At 42.8% G+C, this 12180-nt stretch overlaps 1 protein-coding gene across 1 annotated transcript; it reads right to left on the reverse strand.

Moving 5' to 3' along the window:
- Window positions 1–396: 396 nt before the first annotated feature.
- On the reverse strand, window positions 397–4119 carry LOC117878526 (interleukin-8-like). The gene is made up of 4 exons (XM_034772782.1): window positions 3831–4119; window positions 2659–2794; window positions 1773–1856; window positions 397–1260 (listed from the first exon to the last, which is right to left on the reverse strand). The coding sequence occupies exons 1-4, from the start codon at window positions 3892–3894 to the stop codon at window positions 1230–1232; spliced, it is 315 nt and encodes a 104-aa protein (XP_034628673.1). The 5' UTR covers window positions 3895–4119; the 3' UTR covers window positions 397–1229.
- Window positions 4120–12180: the final 8061 nt, after the last annotated feature.

Here is a 12180-nt window from a genome sequence, read left to right on the forward strand (position 1 = left end):
GGGTTACTTCCACCTGCTGCATATCTGCAGTTGAGCTCTACCTGAGTTTGGAAACTGGGTAGCAATACATAAGAACGGTCATACTGCATCAGACCAAAGGTCCATCTAGCCCAGTATCCTGTCTTCCAGCAGTGGCCAAAGCCAGGTGCCCCAGAGGGAATGAATAGAACAGGGAATCAAGTGATCCATCCCCTGTCACCCATTCCCATCTTCTGGCAAGCAGAGGCTAGAGACACCATCCCTGCCCATCCTGGCTTATAGCCATTGATGGACCGATCCTCCAGGAATTTATCTAGATCTTTTTTTAAACCTTGATATTTTTATATCCTGACCTTTTCTGATGACAAAGATCGAGCCAAGTGCCAACAACTAAGAAACAGAACACATCATTTTTTAAAGCATATTTTAATGTAAAACTGATGGAATTCCAACATTCACAGGAATAAGAAAATTGCAACATGAGCCTCAACATTTTTCCCATTCATCGAACAAAATAAATAAAATAATTAACATAACAAAATCCTAACACACACAAGAGCAGGAATGTGAAATATTCTATCTTCATAAGGAATTAGCATATTAGAAAAAATCCAGAAGAATCAAAATCACTTCAATAAATAGTTTTTTTTTCTACTCAAATATTAACTTTTTAAATAGCGAGCGAGATATAAAGACATTGATGTGCTATAGCACAATAACTAATGCTCCCCAAATGACAGCACTTTGGCTGCTTCATTTTGGAAAGCCACAAAACCCCAGTCAGTAGCTAGCCTCAGGCTGGCTATGACTCATGGTGCTGTTGATGCAACATACCAGTGTGGGGAGGGGTAACTGTTGCCAGTTTACTGCTCTCACAGTGGAAGAGCAAGGCTTAGAATAAATACAGCTGTGCTGCAAGTGCATTGCACTCATACAACCCTGTTCAGCTTAAGTGGTTGCCAAAGGGTTTTCATTTCCCTCAGCAAATCACTTTTCCCTATCCAGTGTTTTCACCTTCAGAAAGTGGCATATCCCATGGTCAATGAGCCTTTTTTTTTTAAATAAATATCCTTCTTAAAATGATGCACCTCAATAAATAAATACATAAATAGAAAATAGATACTGCTAGCTGGAGTCTGCCTGAAAACATGTTAACAGAAGGAGGTGGGCTGCTTGCAGATGGACTGGCATTTTCACAGAGATGTTTCCTTCAAGGGGAAACATCAGTGATTTTTCTTCTTTGGCTTCTCTCAGCGTTTTGCCTCACCATTGGCTTGAGCTCTGTAAAGAGGGGGAGAAAAGGAATAGTTTAGAAACCTGTTCATGGAACAATTACTAGTTAGAACATGAGAACTCTTAGCCTGCTCTCAACCATATCAGTGAAACTTCATTAACTTTGACATAGTTACTCTTGGTTCACACCAGAGGAAAATCAGGTGGGGGTGGGGGGAACGACACCCTGGTTTTTCAGAAGCACTGTGCACCTGTGAGTCCAATTGTCTCCAGAAAGAGTTGCAGCTGCCTAGTATATGTGGCCATTATCAATGACTTCCCCAAGCTCACACAGGAAGTCTGGGGCACAGCAGGGAACAGGAAGAACCTAGTTCCATAAGCACTAGGCCACCTTTAAGGTAGGATATGGTGATTATTTACTGGATTGAGAGAGACAAGTTTTGGGAAAGATTACTGTGCCCTGAGAAGAGGTAACTCTTAAGCAGCTTGTGCTAAGGAACCACCTAATTATTCTTTTAAAATAATTTTTCATGAAATCGTTCTGAGAATGAATGACTCACTTGTCCAAAATTGCTTTAATGATTATCTTCACCCATTGAGCAGTGGGATCCAAACACACTTCTCTGCCGTCCTTAAGAGTAGCGCTGCAAAGAAGGAAAACAAAGGTCAGGCATCTATCGACTTGGTGCACTCTGTGGACTCATCAGGGTATCTTTCAACCTTTTAAAATACAGGCACGGCTGGTGTCAATTGACATAGTTCCATTGACTTCACTAGCGAGCTACTCCAATTTATACTAGCGGAGGATCTGGCCTTACATCATTTGTTTGCTTTAAAATGTTCCAGGTATGATTAAAAAAAAAATCTCCCTCTCTCTCTCTCTCTCTCTATATATATATATATACCTTCATTTTTTTTTAATATTGCCTGGTATCTCTCTCTCTCTCTCTGTACATATGTGTGTATATATATATATATATATATATATATATATAAAAAATGTCTTTGTCTGCATTGGTATTGCTTTTTACATAAAGGGCTGAATCCTGCATTCCTCCATCAGGGAAACCACTTATGGACTCAGTGGAAAATTTTCAGTGGGAGTTTTGCCTGCAGAAGGACTGGAGGAATTGGGTTGAAAGATTGTATTGGGGATTAATAATTTTTCCTGCCCTTCCAATGCAGGTTCTAGCACTCTATAGATAATGCCCATTATTCCCCATGGGGATTTGTATTTCCATCCCAGAGATGCTGGATGCTATGAAAAGCAAAGTGCAATACCTAAAATAACGTCTTTAGAAAGAATAAAAATCACTCTTAGGGAGTCTCCCTGGGTGGTGTGGGCCTGCTAGTGCTCTCCACCCCTTTGAAAACTCCCGGACCAGCACAATGCAAAGCTGTTTGCTCCTAGTTTAGCAGCAGGTAGAATTTTGCAAAACTACTTACATGATTTCAGTGTTCTGGCAGTGAGGTCCGCTCGGGGTCAGCTTCACGTCCCGAATATTCCTGGGATGGATGAAGCTGGAATGCAAGGTGATGCACTGGCATCGGAGCTCATTCCCCATCCTTGCCAGACTCATCCCTGGAAAAGAATAAGAGTTGTGTCAGGTTAGCTGAGTATCTCGCCATCTATACATGTGAAGCAGAGCGCTTGGTTTTGCTTGTTGCTTGATCAGACATGCTTGCTCTCTGTTTTTTTCACAAGGGTCTTGGCTAAAAGGTTAGCTTGGTCCTCACCTCTAAAACCTAATTATGAAAAGGTATGGAGAGCGCTTGATGCTGCTGCAAAATAATGACAGGTTTCAGAGTAGCAGCTGTGTTAGTCTGTATCCGCAAAAAGAACAGGAGTACTTGTGGCACCTTAGAGACTAACAAATTTATTAGAGCATAAGAAGAAGTGGGCTGTAGTCCATGAAAGCTTATGCTCTAATAAATTTGTTAGTCTCTAAGGTGCCACAAGTACTCCTGTTCTCTCTGCAAAATAATATTTGGATTTGTTTTTTAAAGACAATTCTAAGTCACCAGTGTTGTTGTTTTTTTTGGTTTGTTTTTTTAACAGAATCTAGCCAAGCCCTTACTTGGCTAGATTCTGATCTAGTTACAATGGTGATGAGCCTAGATTTAAAATCATGTAACTGAGGATAAGATCTGGCCCCTTGTTTTTCATCCGTTTTAAGGACTATCTCTGATCATGTTCTGTGCTCCTATTGCTTATTCCCCACTCCAAGTTGCATCTTCCTACGTTTGAGACAACGTGGTGTCACAAACAGGTTGATGACCTCATGCAGGGAAGAAGCAAGAGGCGCAGATGAACGTTGTAATCAGACGAGCCCGCCTTCACTCAAATGTCTTTAGAACCAGGGGAAAAGCAGATAGTGAGAATGATGCACAAGCATAACTTTCTATAGCAAAGAGACTATTTCTCAACATTTTCCACCAGGTGTCAGCAGCTCTTCAGAGCAGGGACTGATTTACAGCTCTCTCTCCAATGAAGATCGTTTGGAAAAAGTTTTAACAAGACCTCAACTTTTTAAAAATAAGCCTAAGAATGTCTCTCCGTGCATAATAGGCACATAACTAAGCCAAGTCAGTTGAGCCCGAGGAAGGATTTTGCTTACCTTCTGACACCGCTGCGTAGGTTAGGAAAAGAGCCAAGACAGCAACAACCAACTTGCAGCTCATGATGAGAGGCGAGGCGAGCTTTTCTCCTCGATTCTGCTGGCTCTGCGTGCTAGGAAGGAGCAGTGAGCTCTCTTGTTGTCTCGGAAGATTTCTGATGTCTGAGCTGTGTAACCCAACCCTCTTTATATACCGTCCGGGGTGTGCGAGGCAGCACCGTGTTTGGATTATGTCAGAGGAAATTCCCAAAGCGTGCAAGTCGCTATCGCAAAATGAGTCACGTGGCTGTGGGTAAAATCCCTTCCTAGATGACCCTGAAATTAGTTATCCTTCCAATCGAGCTCCTTATCAATGAATTAAAGATAAAAGATCTACAACATCGCCGTGTAGTTAGCTCAGTGTGACTGGTGACTTTCTTCTTCTTATTCTTTTATGATTAATTTGACTGTCACGTTCTATTCTTTTGTCTTATCATGTGGCGGGTTAAGAAGACATTCAACTCGTGACTTGCCCCGAGCATTTCTTCGGGGGGGTGGGAGGAGAGTAGAAATGAACTATGTTTTAAATCCAATGGCCGGTCTCACACGCAGCTCGCTCTCTCTCTCTCTAGATATATATATTTCTCTTTTTGAATGTGGAGTTAGCTCCTACTTTTCTCCTTACATTGATTCTGAACACCTGAAATCTTGACCCCACTGAAATCAAGGTCAAAACTCCACACCGACTTCAATGGGGCCAGGAGTTTTGACCCTCTATTTGTAGGATATAGTCTTATTCCCTGGCATTTTTTCCTCCCTGCCCTAACCAGGCGTTTTTCTCTAACACAATAGTCTCTTATGAGCAGGGCCGACTCCAGGGTTTTGGCCGCCCCAAGCAGCCAAAAAAAAAAAAAAGTCGCGATCATGTCTGTGGCGGCAATTCAGCGGGAGGTCCTTCGCTCCGAGCGGGAGTGAGGGACAGTCCGCCGAATTGCCGCCAAATAGCTGGACGTGCCACCTCCCTCCGGAGTGGCCGCCCCAAGCACCTGGTTGCCAGGCTGGTGGCTGGAGCCGGCCCTGCTTATGAGGATGAACCTCTCAACTGGCCAATTTTCTGGGAAAGGCGTTGGGCTGTGATTTTCCAAGCTGCCTGCAAGGGTTTAGATACCCAATTCCAGGCTGCTTTGAAAATCTCAGGTGTGTCAGCACCTCAGTACCCTGAAGTACCTCTGGAAATGTGACCCCAACAGACTGTGCAGAGGAAAGAATGGAACTGAAGGCAACAAAGTGTTGCCAGAGTAAACACACACACACACACACACACACACAGAGGAATAATTTTCTTTCTCTCTCTCTCTCATTTCTTTCAATTGCAATAATCTTGATAAGCAACATAGATATCACACGTCTGCCTGAATTATGTTTATCTCCTTTAGGGATTTCAGTTGTTTGTGATTTAAAGAAATTACTATGTTTTTTGTGGGGTGTGTTCGAAAAGGAAAACACGGGGCTGAACCCCGATCTGTTGCATGATCCACCATGGAGGGTTGGCAGAGCATTCTGGGCTACATGTCATTAGCAGAAATGGATCGATTTCAGATGCAACTAGGGGCACCCTCTGGCTAACTGCAGCCTTGATCCTTGTGCCTTCCCCAGACTGGCCCCACGATGATTTTCTTCTATCCAGACGCATCGCTCCCAGGTTCTCCAGTGTGTAGCGACGCACAGTCTGCAGAGCATGTCAAGTGTAGTATTTCTGATGTTCTTAAACGCTTGTCACTGTTTCCGCATCATCATTCAACGCATGGTGCTAAAATCCCTCTCCCATTTTGCTGCTGCTTCACCGATTTCTGCATGGAAACCAATTAAATCCTGGGAAACGCAGGTCATTCTGTGAATGCAGGAGAGAGGCACAGATATTCCAAGATGCTGAAGGTTGTTATGCTGGGTATTTTTTTTTTTTTTTTATTTTTTTTTACATTTGATTAAATTAACACTGGCTTGACCACCTGCCCTGACCATGCTCTCTGGTGTGAGCTGTATTTCCTGAGATGTGACATGTATATCCTCAGATTGCCAAGATACTGACTTAATTGGCCTAGATCTTCAGTTGGTGAATATCAGCATAATAGTGTACGTTAATATTTTCGTGTATATAAACCTCTTTGTCAGCCAGCTACTTCTGTGTGATAGCAGGCAACCAATAGAGTGGATTTCTATCACACCCACCTCATTTTCCTTCAAGATCTGGGAGTCACAGCCACTCCTGAGCTCTAACCCTGGGAGAACCATCCCTTCCCTCCCCTCCCCAGCACCCTCACACAGCTGTGGGAGTGGGAGCTCCTCCGAACTCTGGCGTCACCTGCTTCCCCCACCCCAGCCAAGGGGATTGGCACCAGCAGAGTCTCCATTCCCTGTCGCTGAAGTCAGGAAGGGCGTCTGGGCCAGCACTGCCAGTGGGGGGGGGAACTATCAGCACTCGCCCCCGCTGCCTGCTCCCACTTTCCCAGCAAAGCCAAATTGCCCAGGGGAAAGGAGCAGTAGTGCTGAAAGCCGCCTTTCTTCTGTGGGACTAGAGGAGGGAGAGACTACTGAGAAGACGGCAGGAAATGAAGACCCACCCTCCCCCACTCCTATTCCCCCTCCCCACCCTTTTGTCCCACATGAGGGCGGGGGAGAGGAAGGGTTCTTCCTGCCCCTAGGTCAAAGGCCTCAATCTTCCTCCTCCTCCTCCCAGCCTCAGCCTTGTCTAAGAAAAAACAAGAAGTGAGGAAAATGTTGGCCAAGAGTCTGGTTCCGCAGAAGGAGATTTAGTGTTTCCAGCTCTTGCCCTTCCCTCTCAAGTGTTGGTTTGAGCGGGGCCAGGATTTGACCTTTGGTGTTTTTCTTCAATCTCCAGCTCTTGGAGTCAGGAGACTATACAATAATCCCAGCTGTAATTTCATTTCACAGCGACTCCAACCGTCACCCAGAATCCTCCTAACCTCCGTAGGCAGTGAGTCCCAACAATCTAGTAATCTGGGTACTTAGTACTTAATCTTATAGCTGGTAGTTAATTTGTTTGTATTTAGTAGCTAGTGTACTTGTTACTGTTTGAAGTAGCTTGTTAGTTAAGGGCCCTGGGGTGAGATTAGCTTGCAAAGCTTTTCTTCCCATCGTAAAAGATTCTTCAATCCAGGTTCTCAGGGACAATTGCACAGACACGCATTACATAAACAGACACTGCGATCAGGCCGTCTTTGCTAAGAAGCCAGGCAACTTTTGGGCGTGGTGCATTCAGAATCACATGAATGTCCCAGCTCTTCTCCTCGCAGGAGAGAAAAACAATCTAACAAACTACTGAGCAGGAAACTGTACTCATTCCACCAATGGGAATTGAAAAATTCAATACTAAATTTTCCAAGAACGTGGACTTCCCCAGACAGACTTATCTGCGACAGTTCAAAACAGGAAATGTCTGATATTTTGTGCTCAAGCAGAAAAGTGACCTGGAGCTCTAGCAGACATATTCTTGAGTTGGTCACACACACACCATTTACACCAATTCAAAGGATGTTACAGAAAATAAGGCAAGAAAAGGCTTGAGTTATACAGGTGGATCCCCCTGGGCCTTACCAGTTTTGATTCTCAGATCTACTGTTACTGTCAAATCGTCAATTTATCACACTCCCAGTTTAGGAAGATTATCTGCAGGTCAGTGTTCTATTGCTGTAGCATTAATTGGCTCTTATCTTTAAAGCACTCAGGACTTCCTGTCTCTTCAATCCAAGTCCATTGGCAGCAATATCTGCCTTTCTTCCTCCAGTAGAGAGAGGTAGACTTTTCTCTTATCAATCAGAGTACAGGGCTTGATCACGTTTTTCTTCCTGTGCGAGAGATCACTCCAATATAGGACTTAAATATAGTGCTTTCTTCACATATTTTTTTCACATGGATAGAGTAACTACAAGACCACATCTATAATTTAATCCTAAAAGTACTGTCAGATTTTCATATCAAACAGTTCATTCACTTACCAGTTTTCCCCCTAAAAACTCCATTCTTCACCTTCTGACACTAAATGACATACTTTCGAAGTGAGGTCATAAGTTTTTATTAGGTAGAACTAATCTTTTCCTAAAACATCCAGACTTTCCATTGTTCACAGTAATATTTTTTTCATCACTAAGACTTTCAAAATGGGTAGGGGGATTGTTTTGGAATTGCTTATGATATTAATAAGAATAATCCTCTGTCAAACATTTGACCTCACTCCACCAGAAATCAAGCTGTGTGGATAGCATGCTTACATTGAACTTTCAGTACTGGAAATATGTGGAGCAGTTGCCTGGTCTTGGGCTCATACATTTGTCAAACACTATTGGTCACTCCTTGGAGATCTGGATAATATTTAGTCCTGCCATGAGTGCAGGGGACTGAACTAGATAACCTCTGGAGGTCCCTTCCAGTCTTACAATTATGATCTGACCCTTTGTTCAGAAGAGCTGTTTTGCAATATCTTCTCGGATAACTCCTAGCTCCCAGGTACTTAAAGGTGACTCCTGACTAATCACCTTACGTAGCTCTTGAAGATGCTCTGCACATGTGGCTCTCGCAACCCACCCTCCATCCAGACAGCTCAGAGTCTTACCCATGAGGATTCTGGGCAGTGAAGGAACTGACTAGCGGGGTTGGGGTTGCTGTGCCTTCATGCTGGGGGTGGGGATGAGGGCACGCAGGGTGCATGTGTGATCACTGCTGGCCACTGCTAGTGAAAATGTTCCAAACTCCTGTGCTGGGGCATGTGGACACTGTAAGGGAGAGCAACGTGCAGTAATTTCAATGAACCACTGCCGGATAACTAACCCTTCTTTACATTTATTTAAAGGCTGGAAGGTCAAGGGGAGTTACTTGAACCTTGGAAAGCCCAGACGGCTATAGAACTCAAGCTTTTTCTGACAGTGCTGGAATTAGCTAACCCTCGATCAAAGTTTGTTTTGAAATTGTCATAATTATATAACGCAGTATTTGTGTAAATAAAGCTATCCCATACAGCTCAAGACGTGAATGATCGTGGAAGATGTATTGTTAATGATTAGCCAATATGATGTATAGATACAGCACTAAGCAACTATCACTTGTAAATCGTCACCTTTTGAGCAATGTAGCTATCATCTGGGCAAACAAGCATCCTCTAAGGAGAGGGACAGCTATGCCTCATGGTGATGAGAGAGAAGCAAAGATGTTTCCATTACAAGGTGCAGAAATAACGGGATAGGCAAGAAGGTTCCCCAGAAACTATTTTGCAATGGAAAATTAGGTATTTAAAAAAATTCATGAATAGTGCCTGGTTTCTGTGGAAATTTTCAACTTTTTGTGGAAAAAACAATTACCCTAAAACTATGGGAAAAAATGGTTTTGGGCTAAAAACCAAAATGTTTTGATTAGAAAATCTCACTGCAATGCCTCATGGGAGCTGTAGATTAGGTTCCTCATGCTCCTCAGAGTCCCCCTCCGCCCCGCTGGATTTTCCCTCTTATGATGCACCAAGTCCAGGCAATTCTCCCGGATGCACCACCCAGCTTACCAAAAGGGGAGACATCATTGGGGATGTAGTCTGGCCAGGTGGTGCAGCCTACAGAGGAAAATGGCAGCTTGAGGCACCCAATCCACAACTCCCAATAGGCAGTGCCTACACAGACATTTCCTAATAAAAGTATTTTTGGTTTCAGTTGCAATATTTTGGCTTTTGATTTTATTTAACCAAAAACTTGATTTTCCTCCAGGCAGCAAAATCCCTATTTTCCAACTAGCTCTAAGAAATAACTTTTTCATTCCTGTATTTGATCTTCTATCAAATCCTAAGATTTTCACTAACTTGCTGTAGATGTATTTCATGTCTGGCAGTTAACATATAACAACTGTTCTATATGAAACACAGAGGATGAAACAAAAAGACTCCGTTGAAGGGAAAATACTGCCTGGTGCTCTTGAAAGAAACATTTCTGTCCTATTTGATTAAGGCAGGTGACACATGGTGTGAGTATCTATCTCGGGTCGGCAGCCTTTCAGAAGTGGGGTGCCGAGTCTTCATTTATTCACTCTAATTTAAAGTTTTGCGTGCCAGTCATACATTTTAACGTTTTTAGAAGGTCTCTTTCTATAAGTCTATAATATATAACTAAACTATTGTTGTATGTAAAGTAAATAAGGTTTTTAAAATGTTTAAGAAGCTTCATTTAAAATTAAATTAAAATGCAGAGCCCCCGGATCAGTGGCCAGGAACCAGGCAGCATGAGTGCCACTGAAAATCAGCTCGCATGCCACCTTTGGCACATGTGCCATAGGTTGCCTACCCCTGATCTATCTTGTTATGGCTCATGGGCTGAGAGACTGTGGCTGCAGGATCTCCTGTGACCACAAGGTGGGTAGAAAGAAGGCAAGACAACTGAAAGTAACAAGTCCAGTCACAACTATAAGTGGAGAGATTAATTTGAGCACTGTAATTAGTGTACAGATAGTATTGTCTTGATGGGACTGGTGTTGCATACTTTCGCAACCTTTGGTGTTTAAGAAAGAAACCATCTCCTGGAGTCATGGAGCTTTCATTTTAAAAACAAAGTAAGTTTCTAGCACTCATGGTTGCAGAAGAAAGCCTGTGTACGTGACCCCCAAAGGCTCAAGAGCCAGAAGGTAAATAAAGAGTCCCAAAATTATTATTTTTTAAGTCTCATGATTTTGGGGGCCTGACTCATGATTTTTGAATGCTTGAGACTGGTAATACCATGGTCCTGAACACTTTAATGCATATGGTGTCGGAATCAAACCCCTTTTGGTACAACTTTCAAAGATTACGATTAGTTTCAGCCATAGTATGCTCTTTAAAATTCGTCATGTGCAATCCAGTGTCAGACAAAATTCTTTTCCAGCTCCATACAATTTTTTTTTTTTTTTTTTTGGTCAAGTGACTGCCACTCCTTGATGAAAAATAAGTCTCCAAGCCAAAATACTCCACACTTTCATCAGAGCTGCAACAATAGCACCTTGATACATATCAAAGCCGATGGCTCATTAGGAACAACAGGAGCAATTAAGCAACAGCGGAATTGTAATTGTGTGAGACACAGGGATCTTAGAAAGAGAGAGTGAACTTTATTTCCCGGCCATAGTCAAGTGACTTGGCTCAATGATGCAAAATTTCCACTGTAGGCTGGTTCTAGGGATGGGCAAGCAGGACAGTTTCCCTGGGTGCCACCTTCGAGGGGTTTTTTCTTCCCTTCTCCCCCTCCCCCCAAAAATACACTTTCCGCCCTGGCTGGCTGGCAAAATAGTTAGGGCTGCTTCTATTACTATCTCAGTCACATGACAGGTCAGCATGCAGTCATCTGTGGGGACGGTTGCTCCAATCAAACTGTAGAATACCACTGATCTAAGCTCCTCCTTTCTGAGTTTTCAGATCTGGCTGGTTTGGTCTGGAAATTCTGGAGTGTTACAATAGCTGAGTCAGTGAATGAGATTGCTGCTATTGTTGAAGATTAAAAAAAAAAGAATTAGTCCATAAACAAAGGATAATCTCACTTAATCAACAGGTTTCTTTCAAGCAAGTTATTTCTCCAACTATCTGGTACTTCCAGGAATTTTAAATGCATAAACCTATGCATAATAACCTGCCAAGGAGAAAAATATTAGATTTGTGTCTTAGCCGGTCATTCTGCCTCTACCAAAGGCCATATTTTCTTGTGGCAGTGAAGCAATTTCTGTCCTCAGCCACCTCAAGGTAACTTGATTGAGAGTTGAGTGAGGTTTGCGCAGATGTAACAAATGAAGAATTCAGTGCTAGGTCTAGGTCTATAACCTATTTATGTTTTTCTAAATGGACAACAGAAAAATTCCAGACTGAGAGAGATTGCCAGGTTTCAGGTTAAAAAATGATGGTGCCAAAGATACAGTGTATGCTTCTGAAAACAGAGATGGCGCTCTAATAGATACATAACTTGGCTATCCATTGGTCTTCAATCGTCTGTGAATCTGTCCCCATATTTATCTGCCTACCCCCTCTATAATGCTTGTTTACTTTTATTTACATAGACTGCTTACTCACTTTCAATAGTGCCTTACATAGCTCAATGGTTTGGGTATTGGCCTGCTAAACCTAGGGTGGTGAGTTCAATCCTTCAGGGCGCCATTTAGAGATCTGGGGCAAAAATCTTTCTGGGGATTGGTCCTGGTTTGAGCAGGGGGTTGGACTAGATGACCTCCTGAGGTTCCTTCCAACCATGATATTCTATGATTCTAAGGTCCTATTGCAATCCATGGGGCCATTTGTGGACAAAGGTGCTACTCAATACTAAATTTGCCAATATTCAAAGTCATTTTCAATAATAGCCACAAC

The sequence above is a fragment of the Trachemys scripta genome, chromosome 5 (assembly GCF_013100865.1).
Source record: "Trachemys scripta elegans isolate TJP31775 chromosome 5, CAS_Tse_1.0, whole genome shotgun sequence".
Classification (NCBI taxonomy): domain Eukaryota; kingdom Metazoa; phylum Chordata; order Testudines; family Emydidae; genus Trachemys; species Trachemys scripta.